Source organism: Leucopleurus acutus (genome assembly GCF_964270905.1).
Source record: "Leucopleurus acutus genome assembly, chromosome: 16".
NCBI lineage: Eukaryota > Metazoa > Chordata > Mammalia > Artiodactyla > Delphinidae > Leucopleurus > Leucopleurus acutus.
In genome coordinates this window covers 5479738-5504762 of record NC_139158.1, presented here as the reverse complement: position 1 = coordinate 5504762, position 25025 = coordinate 5479738, and the positions used below count along the sequence as shown (strand labels likewise).

The 25025-nt window shown below is 48.0% G+C and overlaps 1 protein-coding gene across 1 annotated transcript; it reads right to left on the bottom strand.

Annotated features, from left to right (window-relative positions):
* Nucleotides 1–892: 892 nt before the first annotated feature.
* On the bottom strand, nt 893–11716 carry NPTX2 (neuronal pentraxin 2; the record flags this gene model as incomplete). Its single annotated transcript, XM_082856139.1, has 5 exons — nt 893–1120; nt 2157–2336; nt 4084–4328; nt 9481–9697; nt 11291–11716. The coding sequence occupies 5 exons, from the start codon at nt 11714–11716 to the stop codon at nt 893–895; spliced, it is 1296 nt and encodes a 431-aa protein (XP_082712265.1).
* Between the last annotated feature and the right edge of the window lie 13309 nt (nt 11717–25025).

Genomic DNA, 25025 nt, shown 5'->3' with positions numbered 1-25025 from the left:
CAAAAAAACTAGCACGTTCCTCACAGTGGGGCGAGACATCAAAAGTGCGAGCCAGCTAACGGCTGCTCTTTTCTGTCGGGGAAAAAAAAAAAAAATCAATTCCCCAAACCACACCGAATGGTTGTAAAAGCTGCAACTGAACTTTTGGCATCAGTGGAGAAAAGACACCTTTCAAAGCCATACCCAACCAGGATTCTGCCAAAGCATGGGTCAGAGGGAGAGGTGACAGAGGGGGAGGGACAGCTGCCATGGCCCTTCTCCGTTCTGAGTTCCCATTCACGGCCCCCTCTCTGGAGCCATGGATGCCCCCCCCACCTTGGAGAAGGCAGGGCATTGTCCGGGCAGCCCGCCTTCCTCAGTAGACTCAAGAGTTCCTGGGACGGAAATATTCACAGCGTAAAGAACATCCAGAGAAAGGCCCTTTTGCGGGGAGGGTGGAACGGGGCGGGGGTGGTTTGCTGTGTGCTCAGTTGACAGCAGGGTGTACTCAACACACGAGGGACGCGGCCACGCCAGCGGGATGGATGCACAGCCTCTGAAGGGGACGGACAGACGGCGCACACAAGACACCAAGGATCCGAGAGGGTGGGCAGGGCTGGGGTGCGCTAGCATTTACAGGGGTGCTGAACGGGGCTTTAAGGACAAGAGTCCCTTCACAGCAGAAGTCAGAAATCCCCCCACCTGCAGCTCAGGGCTTCTTCCCCCTCCCCCAAAACCAACAAAATCTTGGTTAGGAACAAATAAGCTGGTGACAAACACCTCAGGCTTAGAGATGCCCTGGGAACGGGCTTTGGGGGTCCCGGCGCACTATGGCAGGAGGTTTATACACAGTTCCACCGGGGGAGTCAGGGGAACGGCCCGACCCCCGCCTCCTGGACAGAGGAGCAGGTGGCTACAAGTCAAGGAGACGCTCCTCGCAGGTCTCCACCGGCCACTTTGAAGCCCCTCCAAACACGTCCACGTTGTTGTCCACCCAGGGGATGATGTTGCCCGGCATGTTCGTGGAGCAGTTGGCGATGTTGATGATTTCTTGTGCACGAAGGACGCGGTCCCATATGTTGAACTGGCTGAGCTCCCCCACGAATGCCTGCGTGGCATCGAACCTGCCCCCAACCGTGTCCTGGGAAAGAGGAACAGACTGCATCGGGGCAGGCTCACAGGCAGACACATCTGCTACCTGTCCCAGGGCGTGACCGGCTTCAGGGGAGGTGGGGGGATGCCAGCCTGGGCGGGAGATGGGGACTGGGGCATTTCCCTGACTCCCCAACTCAGATCGCAGCCCGTGACCACTGATTCCTGCCAGTTCCAAAGCTTTAGGCCACGTCAGGCCTGGGAAATGGCGTGACTCAAACTGGCCCATTTTAGGGAGGGGAAACTAAGCAGAGAGATCCTTGCCCAAGGCCCCAGAGCGAGGACTGGACCCGGGTCTCCCGACTTCCAGCCCCTCCCAGGGGAGAAGAAACAGGGTAGTGGGGAGCGGGGAGAGCCAAGGGCCCAGACTCAAAGCCCCCCAGAGGACCTGGAGTCTGTTCCCTCATTTTCCACATTTTCCAGGAAACCCCAAACACAGACTGAAATGTGAATTCTCATCTGCCCGAGAGCAGACGGCCTCTGCCCCAGATGGCGAGTTTTCTGAGCGCAGTCTCTGAGGCCTGGCCCCATCTCGCCCACAGGTGTTGTTCCCCAGGTGCCCTTGCTGGGGATCAGGGTCGTGACCCTGAGCTGGCAGCTCCTGGAAGATGCCAATACCAGCCAGCGCCCAGCATCTGGAGTCAATGCAGTGGCCGGCAGAGGCCAAACAGCTGGAGAGATGGCCCGGGGTCGCTACCTAACCCTGGGACTCCAGGGTCACTCCTGCTCACCTGTATCGGACAGACTCCATTCTAGAATCTGTCTGAACCCACCACACCAACTTGGTCCCTGCCAGGAAGGGCAGGATGTGTCCCCATCCCCGCTCTCAGCCCCTTAGGCCACAGGATAGCACGGGCTGAGCCGGCAGGGATGCTGGCCATCCAGGCTGGCCGTCGTGCTGCGGTGGCCAGGTCCAGGTCCGGCAGGCAGACAGACAGCTGAGCAGGGCCAGGGGCAGCCCGCAGGCCTGGCCGTGTGCTGTTTGGCCTGCCAGCTGCTCCTCCCGGCACCCCACCTGCACCCACCTGCTCCTGCCCGAGAATCAGCACACCCCCCGGCTTGATGGGGTGCCACGGGGCCAGGTTCTCCCCGGTGCCCAGCTTCTCCCCATCCTGGAAGGCCTCCCACATGCCGTCCCGCGTTGTCCAGGTGACACAGATGTGGTGCCACTTGCCGTCACTGACAAACAGGGGCAGCTGTGCGACCTGTGGGCGGCAACGTGCAGGTGAGGGCCCCCTTGGGGTTCCCAGGAGTCTGACCTGGGGATACGGAGACCCTGGGCCCACTGCTGCTCCCCTTCTATGCTCTGTGGGTAACATGCCCGACCTTGCCCAGCTCAGAGTGACCCTTGGGCTGGAGACACCACGTGTGTCACAGACTCTTAAGGGGAAAGGGGCAGCCTGGGTACACACCCTGACCCCAGGGTGACCTGCTTTCAACTGGACACCCTTGGACCTGGGCTTAGTTAAGGGCCTAGGATTCTGTGCAGACCAAGCAAATGTGACAGACGGCTCCCCACCCCGCATACTGGTCCTGAACATCCCTCACTGGAATCTAAAGGGAAGTCAGGACTCTACTGGACCAATTTCTTTGGAAAACAGACCAGGCATCTACCCTCTGCAGGCAAAGTCCCAAGTGCCATCGTGGGACTTGGGGATCTGCGTGTATGTGTGTCCTCCTGTGCAGAGCACCTTCAATTACGTGTGAGTGTAGGGGAGTGGGGGGATGCACGTAGTGCTGGGGGGAGGGCCTTTCCCACCCACACTGTCTCCTGGCAGTCCTGTGAGTGCTCTACAGACCAGTAGGCCTGTGAAGCACTGTGTTGTTACTGCTGGTGTCCTAGCAACCCGGAGCTCCCTCCCAGGAATGGGCTATTTACACGACATCTAAACCGAGAGGAAAACAAGGCTCTCGGCCTTGCCTCCTCCAAGGGCCTTATTTAGAATAATTAATCCCTAGCTCAAGGATGTGGTCACCACTGGAAAGAGCCCTGAAGGTGGATTCCACAGCATTTCCCACTTCAGTTCCAGCCAGGGCGGGTTTAGTAAAGACAGACAGGGTGGGAGGCCATTGCCTGGTGAGTGCTCTGGGGGCTCAGGCAGCCAGGGGGCTGGTGCAGCCATTCACCACTCAGCTCCGGCAAGAAGGGTGTGAGGATGCAGTTCGGGTGACGTGGAGCCTGACTTAAGTTTAGGTGAGGCTGTTGGAGGGTCCCGCAGATGCTCAGAGCTGATCTCTTGAGGAGACCGCGTTCCTGAATGTCGAAATAAGCCTGTCCGTCAGAAAGGGGACATTTACTCTGTAAAAGGCAGGACTACAGGGATGGGGACAGATGGGTGGTTGCCATGGGCTGCGGTAGGAGCAGGAGGTGACTACAAAGGGGAATGAGAAAATTTGGAGGATGATGAAACTGTTCTAGATTTTAATTGTGGTGGATACAATAATTGTATGCATTTGTTAAAACTGGTTGAACTATACACTAAAAAGTGTAAATTTTATTGTATATAAATATATTTCAAGCCCCCCCACTAAAAGATGTGCTCATGAGAAATATCACACACTCATACACACACACACACACACACACACACACACAAATACACACTCTCGCCTAATTGGTGCAGCCCCGGGGAACAGCCCTCACTGACCGGCCCGAGGGTCCGTGACAATTCAGGCTAGCACGCAGAGACCCAGCTCATTCTGTTCCTTCTGTGGCCTCTGTGCCTGGACCCTCTGCTGCTTCCTGGCGGGATTCACAGCTTGGATCTCCACAAGCTGCAGGTGCCTGCCCCCTGCCCCCTACCCAGCCACCTGCCCAGAGTGGGACTGAGTCAGGCCAAAACTGTCCCCACTGCGAGGAGGACAGCCCCGTGGCCAGACGTCAGGCTCCCTGCAACATCCCAACCTCGGTGGCCGCCAGGATGGGGGGGTGGCCGTCCCAGCAGGCCTCACCTTGTCGTTGATGAGCAGCTCAATGGGGTTGTTGCCCCATTCTATCAGCACGATCTCATTGGCCTGCCCGGGCACCGCGTAAGAGAACGGGGTGCCGATGCCCGGCGAGGCGCTGGACCGCAGCCACAGGCAGATGGTGAAGGCGTACAGCTCGGGCAGCGTCTTCTTGACCTTGCCGTACAGGTAGTTCGTGCGGAGGGGGAGGGACACTTTGAAGGCATCAGGCGACTTGAAAGCACTGTTGCCTGGGGTGGGGGAGAGAGGGGCAGCAGCATGTGAGCCCCCTCTCAACCACAACCCAGAGCGGCAGCCCACCTGGACCCCCGCCCGGCCTACCGGCGGGTCCCCCAAGCAACGGAGCACCTGCTACTGACCGGCTGCTGTTCAGTGCTGAAGCTCCAGTGGGAAACAGGCATATCCTCACTCTTGCAAGCTCAAGGAAGTGTGTAGGGGCAAGCTGGATTTAACTTTCTGGTTAAATTAAGCCAGAAACCCTGTTCCCTCCACTGTTTGCTTGAACTCCCAGCCCCTTCAGCAGGGCTGGGTCAGGGGCCTGCTGGGCTTGGAGGCAGGACATCTTACAGGAACCCAGGCGCTCCAAAGACACTTGTCCCCCAATGAGTCCATGTCACTTCTCCCCCAGAAGAACCACCACCGCCCGAGGCGACGGAGCCAGGCACCCGTGACTCCACACAACTTAACTCAGAAGGGGCTTTTGGACTAAATCCCTGGTGTGAATTGCTTTGCTCATGATCTGCCCTGCTCTCCTCAAGAGGACACCAAGGTGATGGACCGTCTCCTGCAGTCTGGAAGCAATGGGAGGCAGGGAAATGCAGAGGCTCCCTCTCCACAGAGGCTACCCACCGGCCGGGGTCTTGACCCTTGAGGCCTGCCTGGGGCCGTCCCCATGTAAATGGCACGTCCCAGACCTTTTGAAAAGAGTGATGCCCTTAAACAGGTCTAAGGCATTTTCAGTACAGTTTTGATTCAAGCTCAAAATTAATGGCAGCATCATAAATAAACACGCAAGAAGACAAGCCCCTGCCCGGTTATCACAGATCTCAGAGTTTGCAGGGGACTGGTGACTCTGGGAGCTGTCACAGTAAAAGCTTCCCTCTTATTTGGGGACCAGGCGCTGCCAGGGAAGGAACCTAAATGCCTTTCATTCATTCAACAAGTATTTATTAAGCACACACAAGGGGCCAGATGGTCCCCATCTCTGTCAAAGACAGGCAGGCTCTCCCGGCCTGGAACCAAACTGCCCATGTCACTGGAGGACTAAATCTGTCCCTTTCTTGCCCCCCTCTGTAGAACAGGACCCAGAGTGGATGAACTTTCTCCATCACGATCCCCCAAACTCATTTTCTGCCACAGTGAGGAACACGTGAGAGAAGCTCTTCGGTGCCACGGTTCACACCTACCGAAGGACCTTCTGCAAAGGAAGGGAGCAGGGCCCAGTGTCACCCTTCCAACCTCTCCGGAACAGGCAGCATAGAAATACTAGAATCTGGGCTTCATACGTAGCATTTACTTCTATCTGCTGGTTGTGCAGTCTTGCCTCATCCATCCTGACCTCCCAAGGCCGTGGAGCACCCGGCGAGGGCTGGGAAGACCCTGTTGCCTGGGGAAGCCGAGGATGCGGCCAGGCTAGAGGTTAGGCTGGCACGGGCCCCACATGAGGCTGAAGCAGAGCTAAGAGAGAGAACCAGAAAGCCCCAACTCCCCGATTTGGCAGGTTGCACACTGGGGGCACCACGGGACTTACCCCAGGTCACACAGCCTGTGAGTGACAGAACCAGGAACAGAAGTCCCGCTTCCCGCTACGCACAGCTGCGAGTACTTAATCTGCAAACGCTCGTGTTTTCATGAGATGTGATTATCTAATAGAGAGAAATTGCTTCTCTCCTGGCAGGTGGGCAGGCTTGCTGACTTAATAAGGCTCGGTGTCAGTAATATCGTTATCTCGGTGACAACAGAGGTTTCATCAGAGCTGGGAGAGCCGAGGGGTGGCCATACCTCGAAAGCCGGTGCCCTCTATTTACATAAAACAGCTTGGAGGTTCAGAGGAAACTCAGTTAAAACCAATTAAGGAATTAAAAGCCCTGACCAATAAATCAGAGACTGCAGGTGGCAGACAAGCTAAGGAGGGGGGTGGCTTGAGACCAAAGAGACAAGGGTTCCAGCGTTTACTTCAACTCCGAGCTCGGCTCTCCCTCGCCGGCGGACCCGGGTCTGGAGGCAGCCACAGATGAGGAGGTCTCACAATAAAGAAAATGAGCACCCGTGGGACCTGGGCGGCAGGGGCACACACAGGGTTGGACGCACACCACTGGGCTGGGAGGAGCCTCCCGCCCAGCATGGCCGGAGCTCACATGCCTCTCCAGGCTGCAGCCTTCATGACTCTGGTCCTCGGGGGTCACCACTAACCTCAACCCCAGCTCTGCAATCTGCCAGCCACGTGAATGCAGGCATCGCTTAGCTCTGACTCAGTCCCTCGTCTAACTAGATCCCATCTCACTGGGTTGCTGCAGGAGTTACAGAGGATAGAGAATGTGGAGCTCAGAGGCCAGCGTCTGGTGCAGAACAGGCACTTAACAGGCAGGGGACGATGCGGCGAAGGCCAGAGCACCCCAAAGCCCCCACTTTGCATATGGTGGAGGTCTCTCTCCTCTGGGCTCAGCAGGATGCTTCTAAGGAACACAGTGTATATTCTACTCATGGTATATTTGGGGCCTGGGAGTTTACATATCCCTTCACACTTGTCTCTACATGACAGACATAAACTCAGAACTGCCCAGAAGGCTAATCGGTCAGCAGATGATAATTTTCCTCAAAGACTCATCCCACGGCTGGGTGGAGCAAACAGGATTCGAGAATTCTCGTGGTGGGGTCAAAAGGCAGAGGACAGCAAAGGCTGAGCTGCTGCCCAGTGCCAGGGCCTGCGGGCTCTGCAAGAATGGCCAGCCAGGGGACTTAATGTCGTGCAGTCCAGCTCTAGTTCGAACACGGACTTCCCCTCTGGGCCAGGTGAGCTCTGAGGGCTTTCCGTAGCACCAAAGAGCATGGATACAGGAATCAGGCTGGCTGGGGTGAGCCCTGACTGTTGCTTTCTGGCTGTGAACAGGCAGGCTAAGGATGGGAGGGAGAGTCAAAAAGTGGCATCTCCTGGGTGGCCCAAGCCATGATGAAGAACCTTAGAGGAAGCCACGTGAAACTCACAACCTCCCTGGAGTCACAGAATAAAACGGGGAGGGGCGGGATTGCTCACCAGCCAGTCCCCTCTCCCCACATGACACGTCTGGCTGAGAGCCTCGGAGCACTTTTCTGGTGTATGAAATGGGTATAACAGGAATCCTGTCTCCACGCTCTAACTCAGTGGACTTCTACTAACCCACCTCCTTGTAGCCACGCGGCTGCCATGCCAAGCGAGGTATACAGCCACCAAGGTCTCTGGCAAAGCCCTCCCCTCATTCTACAGCCAACCCTGCTTCAAGCTACTGAGTAACTGCAGTGTCCCTGCTCCCTCAGCCTGCAGGTTCCAGGTCCCATGAGGGCGAGGCTGGGCAAGGGAACCCGAGCCACCCTCCCCTGGCCCTGACGCTGCCTTCCTCTCCTCCTGTCCTGTGACAGAGGCCTGAGCTGCAGTTGCTTTGCCTCCGGGGAAGGCTCTTGTGACCTCATGAGCTTCCTGAGGTCACCCAGCAATGGAGGTGAGGCAGAGAGGACTTTTTTTTTTAACTCAAGAATCCAAGTGTAGTAATAAGAGGAAGGAAGGAAGGACAGACTTTTCTGGAGGGAGAGAACAGGAGAGGGATGAAGGAGACCTGGGACTTCTGGGATGCTGCTGTAAAAGCGACTAAATCAAATGAAACAGAAACACCATCCCCTTGGGTGACTCCATCTGGCCCTGCGGAGCCGAGGTCGCTGAAGGAGTAAGTGGACATTCTGCCATTGGACATTCACCTACCCATTCATAAAACTGAGTCATGAGAAATTGCCCTTGTCAGCTTAGTGTATCTGAAAAGACTACAATCTTATATCCACTACCAGCAGACCTAAAACTTCACACCCCGTGCAATCTGAATGATCTAGGGCCCTTGATCCCTCCCCTTCCTGTCTGTGGAAGAAACTTACCCACCAGAAAGTGAGCAGAGAAGAGAAAGATACTCAGAATCTGCTGCAGGGGCTAGTTAAGAAGGGACTGAAATGGCCACCTGGCAGGAGATCAGGGATTAGGTTGTTTGTCCCAGCTGATCCTGAGCCTCTTGCTTTTCCACGGAGGATGCCAGTGGGGCTGGGGGCAGGGTTAATTTCGGAAATGGCTGTTATCAGTCACCGTCATTGTCTGCTTCCTGTTCACGCATGCTGTGCGAGTTTGGATTCGCATAATGGGAATAATACAAATGCAAAGCGGTCAGTAATGTCTCACCCTAGAAAGACATTAATGACAAGCTCTTCTTTGGAGACCTAGCAATGCAGTTTGAATTCATCAGCTATAACTGGGCAAGGAGGAAATTGGGCTAGCACAAACACTTCTTGCTGCGAATAAGTACAACCAATCAGGTACAATGGTCTCTAACTTGGCTAAAAGAAAAGTCACCTGGCTGGTCACAACTGACCCAGCTGGATTTCGGGACATGTTTTCCTAACCAGAACCTAGTCCTGTTTATGAGCACTAGTTTGCTATTACAATTGGCTGAGGAATCCTTTCCAGAATCTTCAGAGCTAGAGTACATCTGTTAAGTCAGATATTCCTATAATTTATCACGCAATAAAAGGAATATGAGTGAGTCTAACTACAGACTATAAAACAACAACAACAAAAAACAGCCACGAACCATGTGGTGCCACAATCACCGCTGACAACGGGGGTCTGAGCACAAGTGATGAAAACCAGGCCACTCCCATCAGCCATCAGCCCCCTCCATCCCCACCATCTCTGACAAGTGCCAACAAGGCCAAGTCGGCCCACCTGTGGGGGAGAAACCCCAACCCTTTGCACCATGAGATGACTCAGGTTGAAAAAGCAACACTTCATCTGAGAAGTGAGAGGCGGAAGGGAGAGGTGGATTGTTGATTGGATGGTAAGGAGTCAGGTGGTTTTCTGCACCCAGGACTGAAGGTTCAGAGGTGATGGGAGAGCAGTCTCAGAGCCGAGCAAACTCGGGAAACTCGGGAGCAGAGCCACTGCCCCGAGAGTCAGCAGGCAGGGGTCCGGGAGTGGCCTCGTCTGTCAATGGCCAAGAGGGCTGTGCTGCTGACCCCTCCCGGCCTGCCCTCCCTTACTCTGAGCCCCACTTCCAAGCCAAGAAGGGGCAGCCAAGAAGGAAGACAGTGGGCTGGGGGGCCGGATGGATGTCAGCCAAGGGGCCACAGAGACACTGGTGAAGCACTCACCTCGCTCCAGCTCGGTCACCCTCTGCAGCAGCGAGTTCAGGGCGCTCTCGGTCTTCTGGCGGTGAGCTGAGGTCTCGTTGTGGAGCAGGGACTTCTCGTCCTCCAGCTCGGCCACCTTGCTCAGCAGCTGCCTCTCCAGCTCCCCCAGCCGCCGCTGGAGCACCTCCCGAAAGTCGCCGGGCAGCGCCGTGCTGGACACGTTCACTCGGAGCTGGTGCTTTTGGTGGGGGAGGAGTGGACGCAAGCGGGAGAAGTATTAAGGCCAGTTAAAAAGAAACTGTGAGATGTAGCTCTAATGCCCCCCACACACAGGGAGAAGCTTCCAAAGTGGGAGTATTCAATCGTGCCAGTGGCAGGAAAGGGAGCATTTCACTGATGCTTTTTTTTTTTGGTTGGGGGTATGGAAAGGATTTCATAGTCAGACAAGAATTGCTCTGCTGCGATATTTGAAACTTAGGAATCTCATTTCCCCTCTGAGAAAGCTATTTTTCTTCTTTTACTAAAAGGTCAAAAATTTAACCAACATCTGTCATTCTCAAGTAAAGACCAAAATACAGCTAGGATTAAAAGAGAGAGAAAGAGTTAATCAAATGGTCCTCAAAACTGATGAACTTTCATCTAACCCCCCCCCCCAAGCTCCAGTATGGCACAAAGGTGCGTGACTAGGGTTGCAGGGATGTTACTGGAAAATGAGAACTCTAAAGCGTGACTACTCTGAATTCCAGAAATCTTTGCTTTTATTTCTTTCACTCCTCTACCATTTTGCTGGCTCTGAAGGCAGCCAGCCACTGTCTAGCCATGAGTCCTTGGCAAGCTATTTACCCCCTCTCTCTAAGTGCTCCAAATTTTAAATGCAGATTATAGGATCTGCCTCACGGGGTTGTCGCACGGGTTAAAATTAGATAATACGCCTGGCGCATATTTAGTGTTCCAGAAATGTTAGCTGTTATTAATCATAATGAATCGAAGGATATACAGATGCTGGAAATACTGTATTTAGCCATCATGCCACGGGAAACTCTCAAGTAATTTTGCAATAATTACCACCTGTAATTGAAACCTAGTTTTGCGAAGTAGTATTTTGGTAAACGTGTATAACAGAAACATCCACACTGCTTAAACAGGGTGGAAAGTAAAGATAGAAATTAAATGAACATTTCTCTCTCAAAGTTCCAAACTGCATACGCCTTCCAAGAGAGAAGGGAATAAGGTCCCTTCCCCCAAAGCAATCGGGAAGGGCACCTTAGATCCGCACAATTTGGGGACAGTGGCTTTGAAGTTAACCAGGTTTCCTCCAAGGCGCGTCTAGTATGGCCGGTGACTGGCCCGCGCTCGCCTCCCGCCGAGACCCCCGGACCTCCACCTGCTCTCGTCCAGCCCAACTTGATTTATGAAAGGAAACACCGGACGCCCAGGGCTGCTGACCTCACGCGGCAGCCTCACGTCACCCGACAGAAGCTTCACGAGCGCGTCCTGCTAGGGGAGACTCGGAGATTTGCAAAGAGAGAGAGGAGGCCATCCGCGTTCGCCAGCCCGGACCTCGGGAAGTGAATGGCCGCACAGCTGGCAGTCCTGGCGCGCGGGGCGATTTAACCCTTTCCTTCCAGTAAGGAGGTGGGGAGGAGGGATGCGAGCCAAGCAAGTAAGTTCCAGAGCAGGACCGAGAACGCCCCTGACCCCGAACCCAGGTCGCCCTGCTTCTGAGCGCGTCCGGGCGGCCGTGTTCCGCACAACCTGGTGGCAGGACCATGCGCCCCTCCTCTGCCCTGAGCCTCGGGGACGTTCCCCCAGGGACCCCTCGCCCTGCTACCTCGAGGCTCTCCAGGCGGTCCTTGAGGGTCTGCAGAGAGCGGCTGAGCTGCTCCACGACGTGGCCAGGGTCCCGCGGCAGGTCGCCCATGGTGTCCTTGCCCGAGGCCGCCCGGCCCGGCGCCTTGCCCCCCGCAAGCCCCTCGCAGCGCCCCAGCTTGGCCGTGAGCTCGCGAATGGCCTCGCGTTGCGAGCCCAGCGTCTCCTTCTGCTGCACGACGGTCTCACGCAGCTGCAGCACCGCGGCCCGCAGCTCCTCCTCGGGGCTCAGCGCGCCGCCCTGCATGGGCATCGCGGGCAGGGGGCAGCCGGCGCGCGCCGCCTCCGGGGGCAAAGCAGTGCACACGAAGCGGTTGCCGGGCGCCAGGCCGTCTTGGGCCCCGGCAGCCACGGCGAGCGCCACGCCAGCGGCCAGCAGCGCCAGCATCCCGCCGCTGCCGCGCTCACTCCAGCATCCGCAGGCGGGCGGGCAGGCTAGCGGGCTAGCGGGAGCCGTCGGGGCGGGCGGCGGGGGCGCCTGCGCGGAGGGCTGCGGCCGGGCGCGCCGCTCGAGGGCAGCGGGAGCGGGGGAGCCCGCGGAGCCGCCAGCCGTCGTACGGCTCTTTCGCTCTGCCTGGCTCCGCGCTCCGGCCAGGCCGGGCCCGAGCGCCCTTTCTTAAGCTGGAAGGGAGGTGGGGGGGGCCCAGCGCATGGGGAGCGGCGCCGCGAGCTCTGATTGGCCTGGCCTGGTTCACGTCACGCAGGGGGCGGGGCGGGGGCGCCTACTCGCGGAGCGGCGGAGCGGCTGAGCGGCGGAGCTGGGGGTGGGCGTGTGGGCTCGAGCTGAGGGCGCGAGCTTGGGCCCCCGGGTCCCCCAGAACCGGGGAGCTGAGGTAAAAATGGCTCTGGGTGCCTTCGGGATCCTCGGCCGGCGTGTCCAGGCGCCCCTCGGACCCACCTGAGGACGCGGGCGTCGCGGGCTGTGGAGAAGTCAAGAGCCCACTGGTGCCCCGGCGGCCCCTGGGGCGGCTCTGGGCTGCGGGCGCGGCGCCAGGCCTCGTTCCGCGGTCGCCGCAGCCCCGGGGCGGGGGCGACCCCCATTTCACAAGTGGAGAAAGTGAGGAGGCGCCCGAGCGGGACTCGAACCGTGGGCTGCCGTCGACCCCCGCCCGCGGCCCCCTCACTCAGAAGGCGGGAAAGAGACGCACGACGGCCGCCTGCGGGACGCCCTCAGCGGCCTCGTCCCCGTCCCCGTCCCGGAAAGAATTCTCAGGTCTGCGGGGACCAGAAACAGGCTCCAGACGCAGGAGGAGTCGCCCGCGCGCCCTCGGGCCACGTTGCCTCCAGCTAGAGGAGTGCAGTGGGCCGGAGTCTCGAGGCCACGCGCAGGGCTCTCCCGTGCGGGTCCGGCGACAGACCACCGGGTGGTGACCTTATGCAGCAAGGCCTGGGCTGGATGGGCCTTGATCCCGACCGCAGTCGCGTTGAGATGGCGCCATGTGGTGAAACCCTGCGTCACCCTTGTGAATGGGCTGCCCACCGTGTCCAGTTTACCCATTAGAAACCACTGTCCTCAGATTCTTGGAAGGTACATCGACGGACAGGAACCCCCAAAGGCAGGAGCAAATTTGTTTCAGAATCTGGGCTGTGGTTTACAAACAAGTTCAGAGAGATTTTGGTGCAAAGCTACAGACGGAACTGGTTTACTGCACATTATAAGTGGAAATCTTTATTTTTTTCTGTTTTTAAGGAATCCTGTGGCAAGGTCATTAATCATATTATCCATTATACGAGAAACAAATGGATTTGTCACTTATACACAGAAGCTGAGGTTGATTCTAAAAACAAACTGTATCAAAGTAAATGAAATTATTATGATAATATGAAATAGACTGCAGTGATTAATCTCCAGAAACCGAATTTTGACCTGCTTTGCACTTCGAACAATAGCTTCCATTATGTAAATAGCTGTGGGGTTTTCAAGGATAATGTTGCTAAATTACAAGAAAAGTTCTATACATGAAAATCTCTTCATGCATAAACATTAGAGACAGGAAATCTGGTCTCCACAGCACTCAAGGCAGAGGACAGTGGAAGCCATGATGGTTCAGGTAAGAATATTCACTATAGTAGAGAAGGTGTGGAGTGGGGGTTGTGTGGCTAATGGGCTAATGTCTCTGTTGGTCTGCACCACCCGGAGGTGTCAGTTTCAGGCTGTAAGTATGACCTTGAATAGACTCGTTCCTCCTACATCCTTCTTACTTCAACTCTTTGGAAACTCCCCAAGTTCAAATGAGCCCTCATATACACAAACTGCAATAATGAAGTAACAAGGTTGCAAAGCACTTTGTAAAATGTCACATTTTAGATTATTCCACAGTGCTCTGCATCCAGACGTGTTGAGAATTACCCAGATAAGGATTTGACTTTTCAATTTTCTCTCAGAGGTCCAATGTTTTTTTTAACACATAGACCTGGGTGGATCTCAATTGGATGTGACAGTTAGGGCAGTATGCCTATATTTTCCCATATATCCTTTCTTGGCATAGACTGATAGATTCATATTTACAGCTTGAAATAGAGGCTTGTTCCTTTAATAATTAAATAAATCAAGTGTATTTCCAGAATTCTAATTTCCTCCTGAATAAAGAAAACAGTGTACAAGAAGACATAGAAATAACAAAGCATATATCCCAAAATATTTAGTCGTAAATTTCTCAAAAGATTTCCAGTATGAGAAGTGATCAGTGAAACTGCCAAAGCCCAGATGGAATGACCCAGGCATTTAAGACGTTATTTTCTTTGGAGGCAGTATAATTAGAGGGTTTAGTTAACAGGGTATATGCTATTTAAGACTTTGTTTTGTCTTCTTGGTGCAGTGGAAAGTCTGCTGGCTTAGGAAGGAGTCCTCATACCAACTCTGTCACTAGCTAAATGGTTTGGGGGCAAGTCATTTCTCCTCTCTCGACATCAGTTCCCTTGTGTATAAGATAAGGGGATGAGACTAGACTCTCCGAAGGCCCTTCTGATGATGCTCAAGAGCTGGTAGTTTGAGAAAGCATCACTGTTCGGTGTGATGAATGTCCCAGAGCCTTGTCATTTCTGTTTGTGTTGTGAACCACCTGTAGCCAAGGGTGACTATGGGAAGGCAGGGTGCTTGTGATACAGCAGGTAACCCTTCTCACAGGGAGAGGCCATAGCTGGGGTTGAAATCCGCCCTTGGCGGCATGGAGGTTTGCCCTTGATTTACTGACAGCACAGCAACCTTGTCTACCTGAAGGATCGTGCATCTCTGACTCAGGCTACCCATGAATATGGTTGCATGAGTGGCAGAGACCAGGGCCCACAGAATCTCCTTCACTTGAAAAGTCATGCAGATCTGTAGCAGTGAATCAGCTCCACCTAATCTCTTAGTGTAATTTATGCTGCAGCATAGTAGCCACCCACTGATTCACTATGTCTCCTGGCTCCCAGGTTAGCTGAGAGCCCACTATGGACTTAAACCGTGTGCTGGGAATCCTGATGAGCTCATTCCACCTCCATTTTATTGCCCCATCTGTTTGGTTCTCTTGTTCTTCTCACATGCATTTTTATCTTGGTCTTCTGGGAAATGTGCTAATTTCCACCATGGTGTCAGAGGATCCATCTTATACTTTTTTACATTTCCTTCTCTCTTTCTCAGTGCCACTTGGGAAGTCAAGAATGGGGGTTTGAGCTCAATAACAGAATCCAAGGACAACTTCCTGCAAACATGACTCAGGAACTGTCCTCGGTTCTGAATTTCAGTCGTGTGTGGGGGAACTAAGAGTGTGTGGTTGGTGGTGTTTTTGTCTTTTTGTTTTTTTAATGTACGATTCAGTGCATATACAACAAAATTTGCAGGCTCCAGAGACTCCTAACTAATAATCTTTTATGCTTAAAATACTAAGACCCCCTCAAGAGTGGATTTTTCACTAGAATGAACTGCATGGTAGAGTAGAAAGTGCTTGAGCTTTGGAGTCAGACAGCTCTTGTTTCAATTCTAGTTTTATAACTTGCCATTTGACCTTGAGAGGATAACTTAACCTCTCTGAGCCTCAGTTTTCTCATCTCTAACTTCAAAGCTAAATTTACTACAAAATTTTGTCTGGCTTGAGTGGGATAATGTATGTGAACATGTTTGGCATATAGCAGGTGCACAATAGGTCCTAATTGTCCTTTTCTTCCCTCTTTAACGACTGAATTCAGAGATGAATTATATACATTTTTTTAAAAACAAACTTAAAAATTTTCCTTTGTTTTCTGTGACATCAAGTTGAAATGAAATAGGCAAGAAAGGATTCTTGAGAAAGAACAGGTCAGCCTCTTTGGAGGAAAGGAAGGGATGAGAACTTAAGGAAAATTTATTGGTGTCTCAGCAAGAGAATGTTATCCTACTTTGTGTTGTTTTTTTAAGATAAAGCATTGTATTTATTAACTTTAATCAGAGAATTCAGTCAAAATGAACTGTTTTACATCTACACTAACTTAAAATCTCTAGACTATGTGCCTGGACCCAACTAAAAGATTTATAGTCCTTAACATTTCAGTGATTCTGAGTTTGTATTGCCAAGGGATCCCAATAGATATAAGGCCACTAAATAAAGCAAATGTTCTCTCTTCAGTGCATCTGGGTTCTTCTCAAATAACATATTTCTGGTTTAATTTTGGAAGCATGTGGTATGAGACATTGAGTTTCAGGAAGTGTTCCTGTACTAGTGTATGATCACACGTGGCTGGAAAACCATGATTTGGGGGAATTGATTATTAATATTACCCAACTGATTTCAGCAAACAAAAAAGGGGCTTTTGGTGGCATTCTCTGATTTCAAGCAGTAGAACAAGATACTGGATAAACTGAGGATAATGTCTTAGCTCAGTTTTTAAAAGTAAAGGATAGTAGACTGGGGATGGGATGAGCTGAAGGAAGGGACCTCATCAACTTGGTTTTCTTGGAGGAAATACTCTTAGAATGTAGTCTCAATTTCTCTATATTAGGAAACACTTAGAAAGCGCTTCAGTTTTACACAAGTTACAAGCAGTAAAACTGACATATATCTGTAACTCAATATCTCCGTGTGGTTTAGGCACACAGGTAGCTTGCTTCAATCTCTGAAAGTGAGATTGAAGGAGATTTTATAGAATTTTGAAGACTGGGAAATAGTTTAAGAAAGGTCAAAATGTCATATGGCCACTTAACAGCAGGGCCAAGCTGGAACTCAGGTTCTCTGGTTCCCAGTCAAGAGCCCTTTTCTCTGTACCACTCCCTAGCTTACTCATTAACCCTTTAAAATGCTTGGCTTCCTCAGAAACAGCTTCCTTAAAAATTAATAATTTGCCATACCAGATCCAATGACCATTTTCGTATATTTCTCCTGGAACTTAAAGCATTCAACATTGTTGGCTAAGTCCTTTTTAAATTAAAACTTTCCATTATTTGTTTCTATGATATTGTATTCTTCTGATTTTCTTCTTGCTTTGGGAGAATTTTTTCTTTCTTTCCTTGATCTTCTTTCATTACCTGCACATGTGTCTAAAGTTGAGCTGTCATAGTTCTCTCCCTTCAGTATACTCTCTACTGTGCTTTTAGTTCTGATCTCTATGTTAGTGACTCTTTCCCTGATCCATACAGAGCTCCAGAATATGATAAACCAATTGCATGCTGGACACCTCAAGGATATGCTACCAACACTTCTAACTCAATATGTCCTCAACTAAATGAATTGTTCTCTTCCCCATTCCTCTTTTCTTCATCCTGTATCCCCTATTTCTGATGTATTAATGTTTCCCAAGTCATTCAAATTTAAAACTCTGTAGTCTCCTCTTCCACCCTCCAAATCCATTCAAATTCTAGTCAGTTTCTAAGTTCTAATTCTATTTTTACAATATGTCAACTCTCTCTTCACTGATACAACCTCATTACTTTTATTCTAAACTATACCATTACCTCCTAACTAAACTCTGCAACTCTGCCACCTCCCTTTCAACTTACATTCTATTGCCAGATCCATTTTCCTGAAGCACAACTCTAAATCATTTAACTCTTCTGCTCGGAAAACTCAGTATTTCCCTATGCATGTTTGTAAACTCTTTAGTCTCCATCATCTGCCTCCCAATCTACTGTTCAACTCTACTTTTCTTTATAAGACTTTTAAAAATTAATTAATTAATTTTTGGCTGCGTTGGGTCTTCATTGCTGCGCACAGGCTTTCTCTAGTTGCAGCTAGCGGTTCTTCGTTGCGGTGCACGGGCCTCTCATTGCGGTGGCTTCCCTTGTTGCGGAGCACGGGCTCTAGGCACGCGGGCTCAGTAGCTGTGGCGCACGGGCTTAGTTGCTCCGTGGCATGTGGGATCTTCCCGGATCAGGGCTCGAACCTGTTTCCCCTGCATTAGGAGGCAGATGCTTAACCACTGCGCCACCAGGGAAGTCCCTCAACCCCATTTTCTGCTACATCTCTTAATCTACCCTTCCTTCCAGTCAAGGTAAACTATGTTTTTCACACATGACCCACACTTTCCATCCTTCAGATTTGGAGTTCATGTTGTTTCCTACATCTGTACTGACCTTCCTACCAATTCTGGAACCATAAAACTCATTCATCCTTCACAGCTCTGCCATACGTGTTTCCTTCTCCACAAAGTTTACATGATTTTACTCAGTCTAAAGTGACATTATAAAGGACAGTAGTTTGTCTTTGCATTCTTTATTTCTCTTACTACTTCAGCCTCTATTATAATTACCTTCTCTACTGGACTGTGAGCTCCTTAAGGGCCACATCTAGGTCTGATGTACTCTCTCTTTTCAATAAATATCTTGTTGGATATCTTTGTGCACAACAATAATAGTGCTATGGAAGAGAAACAAAGACGATTTTGCTCAGTACATGATCTGTGTTTTTGCAGGAAGAAAGTCACTGTGTAAGAATGGCAGGGAACATTTTCAGGGAGAAGTTGAGAATTAGCCCTTGAAAAGGGTAATGAAAGGCATAGAAGATAGGAGGTGTGGGGCATCTAAAGGAGCAGGCAAGAGAAGGGAAGGTTAAAACCACGCGGAAGAAAACAAGAGATGTAGTTATTAATCTCTGACTTCTAGTCCTCTGTTCCAAGTCTGTTCTCTGTTTCCAAGGATACCTTAAGACAAATTTATCTTATTTCCAGTAGCTATCACTCACCTAGCATCCATAAGGAAAGACAGGGTCGTTATTTTGGCCAGGTGACCACAATAGCTACTTTCAAGAATGAACGAAGTGTGAGTAGTAACAATGTTCAGTTTTTAACTGAGCAAAAGAAAGACTTTGTGTCTGAAATGTCTACACATTCCAGACTTTCTGAAATTCTCCCATCTGGATACCCAGATGGAAGTGTCACAGAAATGGTGGGGGGAGGGTTAGCGACTTGTTTTCCTTCTGGGGGTTAATGTGAAATTACAAAAGAATGAAACTCTATCCTAGCACTGTCAGAGGTTCTGAGCCCTAAGAGCAATTGAAGTTCGAGGGTCAGAGAAAAAATAAGTTCTGCAATGACGTTTATTCTCAACACTTTAGGTTCAGTACATCCTTGAGCTTCGTGCTAAAATTTTTATTGGCTCTTTCATCTCAGCTGAATCAGTTATTCCCCCTAGAATCCTGATGTTCATACCTGGGACAGCCTCTTCCTTCGCTGAAAAAAAGGTGCAAAGAGACTGCATATTTTAGATTGCTAATCAGAGAGGAATTGCACTATTACCAGCTTCCATCAGGAAAGTATGCTCGTGTGTGTTCCAGATGTCCCATTGCCATCTCCACTCAGCCCTAGACCACACGAAGCGAATTAAACCCTTCATGTACATCGCCGCTTTTGTTGCAGAGATGGCAGCTTATTCCACCCAGACTCTTTCTTCTTTTGCTCTGTGATTCAGTCCAGCTAATGAACAGCCCTTCTGGGTAGAAGGGGATAGAGGACATTTCCCTGAAACTTAAGCAACCTGAATAAATGAATTCTCCAAGCAATTCTTTTTCCTCTTCAACAAGAGCCAGTTAAACAATCTTTATTTCACTCCCCAACTCAAATGAATCCCAGCTGAGATTTATTAAGAAATATTTAAAAACCCTTAGGATGAAGGAAAAATCTTTTGTGGAAAGAGATACTGTGTTATGATTGGCTTTTAAGTCTTGCTTCCTGAAAACTACATAAAGTAGTAAAAGGGTTATGAGAACAAAGGCATAATGCTGTACTGCAGCCTTGAGTCTTTGGATTTGACAGATAAGGTCAATTTAATGATAAAAAAAAGACTCAAAACCTCTCATGACATGTGAAAGCAGAAGAATCTGAGTCAATGTGTGATATTTTAGGTCAAAGCTTAGACTTCATTCTTCTTACTGTATTTCATATTTTTCTTTGCCATATTGGCACTAAAAAGAATTCTCTCAATTTCCAAACCTCATAACAAAATAAATATGTATTTAGTGTGTTACTTGAAATTGCAGCTAACGTTTTGATGTTTAATCTTTATTTTTAAACAAATAAGCAGTATCATGAGTCCTGCTTTGAAAACAGCCTAGGCCAGGAAGTATAAAGAATGTGTCTTTGCTGAGGGCTATGGCAGGGGTGGGTGGTGGGGTGGGGAGATTTGCAGTTGAAATCAATATTAATCCTCAAATACTACATAAATGCAATTCATGATGCTTAAAATCTTGCTGAAGTTTTTGCTTATAGAGTAAACTGGCCAGGAAATATTATCTCAATTGATAATGATAAAGGATAAAGACTGTTTTTGTTTACTTCTGTGTCTCCAGCACTGGAATAGTGCCTCGTACATCATAAGTGCACAATGAATATTTGTTGTGAAAGGTGTGTTGTTGTGTAGAGGGTCTGTATGCTTCACCAAATATCTCCATGAATAGGTAGTATACTAGTTTAGAGGAAAAGACTCCTAACTTCCTGAGACAGAAGGTTACCGATGGCCTAATTTGCTTCTGAAATCTTTAGGCAAGACTACTGTGTTGCAGTTTTAATTACACAGTGGAGATTTGTAAGTCCAGGAAAAACTAGAGCAATAGAAGCTCTCTTAATTTTGATTTCCTCTTAGGGAATTAGAGAATGGAGGAATGGCCTCACCCCAGAGAATGAAAACCTTGAAAGGGCCTCCTTTGGAGAGAAGGATTCAAAACCAGAATACGCCTGAAAAGCCTTTTCCAGTGGAATAAGCCTCAGCTATTCTCTCTACATGATTGCAATTAACACTCCTTATGGAACCTCAGCCACCACCCAAGCTACACAGACACATAGACATTGCAAATGGAATTTTGCAAATACAAAGCAAAAGGATGAGAGCATTCATTTACCTCCAGTATTGCTTGTACCCTGGTTGCCATTATTCTAGAGCTATAATGTTTACTGTAAGCACAATCAGTGGGTTGACTTGAGCTGAACAGGAGTTATTTCTATGATCCTCCTAACCCCATGCACCAACATTGATAGACGAGATACAAAAGGATTGTTTGTCCTCTTAGCCCAAATTAAAAGTGACCCCCCTAAAGTTTTGTTGAATCATCAATGATCATTATAAGCACATGCCTTTAGAAGGCTATTTTGACAAATCTGAAACAGAAATGGCTTTGTTAAGAGCTAGCACATTGACCTGTTTTGTGATCAGTATCTGAGCTGACAGATTGGAAAAGAATGATATTGATACGCAGTTTCACAACATGCCTTACTGGTGAAAGAAATGAAAAGCAACCAGGAAAGTAAGCAGCAGTATGAGGGGGAGAGCCTGACCAGTGAAATTTCACATCTTTTCTAGTACCTGTAGAAGGACTAGGGAATATGGTTTAAAAATTTCTGGCTGTAAAATAAGAACTTGGAGGTAATGTCAAGTAGTTTAATGATCTAAAAGCTCAACCAGTGCCCTCTTATATAATGCCAGTTTTTATTCCAGACTGAACATCCTAATCTTTGAACATGACTAATTCTTTTTTTATTCTTTTTTTTTTACGTCTTTATTGGAGTATAATTGCTTTACAATGGTGTGTTAGTTTCTGCTTTATAACAAAGTGAATCAGTTGTATATATACATATGTTCCCATATCTCTTCCCTCTTGCGTCTCCCTCCCTCCCACCCTTCCTATCCCACCCCTCCAGGCGGTCACAAAGCACCAAGCTGATCTCCTTGTGCTATGCGGCTGCTTCCCACTAGCTATCTACCTTACGTTTGGTAGTGTATATAAGTCCATGCCTCTTTCTCGCTTTGTCACAGCTTACCCTTCCCCCTCCCCATATCCTCAAGTCCATTCTCTAGTAGGTCTGTGTCTTTATTCCTGTCTTACCCCTAGGCTCTTCGTGACATTTTTTTCCTTAAATTCCATATATATGTGTTAGCATACGGTATTTATCTTTCTCTTTCTGACTTACTTCACTCTGTATGACAGACTCTAGGTCCATCCACCTCATTACAAATAGCTCAATTTTGTTTCTTTTTATGGCTGAGTAATATTCCATTGTATATATGTGCCACATCTTCTTTATCCATTCATCCGATGATGGGCATTTAGGTTGTTTCCATCTCCGGGCTATTGTAAATAGAGCTGCAATGAACATTTTGGTACATGACTCTTTTTGAATCATATTTTTCTCAGGGTATATGCCCAGTAGTGGGATTGCTGGGTCATATGGTAGTTCTATTTGTAGTTTTTTAAGGAACCTCCATACTGTTCTCCACAGTGGCTGTACCAATTTACATTCCCACCAACAGTGCAAGAGGGTTCCCTTTTCTCCACACCCTCTCCAGCATTTATTGTTTCTAGATTTTTTGATGATGGCCATTCTGACTGGTGTGAGATGATATCTCATTGTAGTTTTGATTTGCATTTCTCTAATGATTAATGATGTTGAGCATTCTTTCATGTGTTTGTTGGCAGTCTGTATATCTTCTTTGGAGAAATGTCTATTTAGGTCTTCTGCCCATTTTTGGATTGGGTTGTTTGTTTTTTTGTTATTGAGCTGCTTGAGCTGCTTACAAATTTTGGAGATTAATCCTTTTTCAGTTGCTTCATTTGCAAATATTTTCTCCCATTCTGAGGGTTGTCTTTTGGTCTTGTTTTTGGTTTCCTTTGCTGTACAAAAGCTTTGAAGTTTCATTAGGTCCCATTTATTTATTTTTGTTTTTATTTCCATTTCTCTAGGAGGTGGGTCAAAAAGGATCTTGCTGTGATTTATGTCACAGAGTGTTCTGCCTATGTTTTCCTCTAAGAGTTTGATAGTTTCTGGCCTTACATTTAGGTCTTTAATCCATTTTGAGCTTATTTTTGTGTATGGTGTTAGGGAGTGATCTAATCTCATACTTGTACACATACCTGTCCAGTTTTCCCAGCACCACTTATTGAAGAGGCTGTCCTTTCTCCACTGTACATTCCTGCCTCCTTTATCAAAGATAAGGTGACCATATGTGTGTGGGTTTATCTCTGGGCTTTCTATCCTGTTCCATTGATCTATCTTTCTGTTTTTGTGCCAGTACCATACTGTCTTGATTACTGTAGCTTTGTAGTATAGTCTGAAGTCAGGGAGCCTGATTCCTCCAGCTCCGTTTTTCGTTCTCAAGATTGCTTTGGCTATTCAGGGTCTTTTGTGTTTCCATACAAATTGTGAAATTTTTTGTTCTAGTTCTGTGAAAAATACCTGTGGTAGTTTGATAGGGATTGCATTGACTCTGTAGATTGCTTTGGGTAGTAGAGTCATTTTCACAATGTTGATTCTTCCAATCCAAGAACATGGTATATCTCTCCATCTATTTGTATCATCTTTAATTTCTTTCATCAGTGTGAACATGACTAATTCTAAATAAGGGATTCATTGTGGAAATGGATCCTGTTCTTTCGGTCACTATGCCATAAATTGGGTGAAGGTAAATTATGTCATCAAATTACCAGCCACTGGAACACCCCAATCTTTAGGGACTTAGGGCAATAATAAATCAGTTCCCTGGATGGGCAAGTATGGCCTCAGTATTCTGCATATTTCTCTTAAGTTTCTGATTTCCCTAGTAATTTCATACTATCTTGTCAGGCTCTTTAATGTTTTAAAGGAATTTTTTAAAAATTGAAGTATAGCGGTTTACAATGTTGTGTTAGATTCCAGTGTACAGCAAAGTGATTTAGTTTAATATATGTATTATATTATATATAATATATATTAGTTATATATATATCAATATAAAGTATAAATATATATATATATATATATAAACTTCAGACTCTTTTCCATTATAGGTTATTACAAGATACTGAATATTGTTCCCCATGTTTATCTATTTTATATATAGTAATGTGTATTTGTTAATCTCAAACTCCTAATATATCCCTCCCTACCAAAGGAATTTTTTAAAACTGCTTTTAGTTGTTTTCAGTGAGACGAGTGGTCCAAATACCCTAGTTCCCTAATTCTGTTGAGCTCAGATTGTTCAAACTAGTTACACTAATAGGGGAGAAGATGAATGGATGAAGATATGAGATTGCAGTCCTTTTCCTCCCTTTCCTCTCCTCAAAATTTACCCAGAATCAAAAAAGGTATAAGTTGGAGGGAACCTTGGGTGTCATTTAGAACAACTCCCAGATTTCAGGGTTGAGAATATTGAAATCCAGAAAGATAAAGGGTCTAACCTGAAGCAATATAGTTAATTTTGGTGCAGTTTGAACAAGGAACTTCTGACTTTTCATCCAGCATGTTCCCCACCTCATCTTGATTATTTCTCTCTCCGTCTCTTCTGCAAGGATGTATCGAAGACCAATTGTATTGCCTTCACTATGTCTTATCTGTGGACTACAGTTGTTTATCTTTTGGGTAATCTAAAATAAGCCAGTGAGGTCATTGGAGTCCCTGAAGGAGAGGAGAAAGAAAGGGGGCAGAAAAAAATGTTTGATGACATAATACCCTAAAAGTTTCCAAAACTGATGAAAACTATAAACTCATAGATCCAAGAAGCTAAGAATCCCAGGCACAATAAACATGAATAAAATTATACCAAGACACATCATAATCAAATTTCTTAAAACCAGTGATAAAGAGGAAAATCTTTAAAATATCTAGAACATCTTTAAATAACTGAAAGAAAATCTGTCAGTCTAGAATTCTATAACCCAATGAAGATATCTTTCAAAAATTAAAGAAAAATATAGACTTTTTCAGATATTCAGAGCCACAAATAATTATCACCAGCGGACCTCAGTATAAGAAATATTAAAGGAAATCTTTAGGCATAAGAAAAATTATACCAGGTGGATATATGGATATAAATGAAGGAATAATGGACACCAGAAACGGTAACTACATAGACTACCTGATTGTCTGTGGAGAAAATCCTATGGAATCTACAAAAAAGCTGTTAGAACTAATAAGTGAGTTTAAGAAGATTTTAGGATTCAAGATCAACATACACCAATCTGTAGTATTTCTGTATACTAGCAGCAATTAGGAATTAAAATTTTTAAATTTATAAGAGCACCAAAAATATGGAACATTTAGAAATATCTATCAAAAGATGTACAAGACTAGTACACTAAAAACTACAAAATATTGCTGAGAAAAAATTAAAGAAGACCTAAGTAAATGGAGAAATATGCCATGTTTGTGGACTAGGAGACTCACCATTGTTAAGATGTCAGTTCTCCCAGGTTTGACCTGTAGATTCAGTGCAATCCTAATCAAAATTCTAACAAGATATTTTGTATAAGCCGATAATTTATCAATACTTCGAAAATTCATATGAG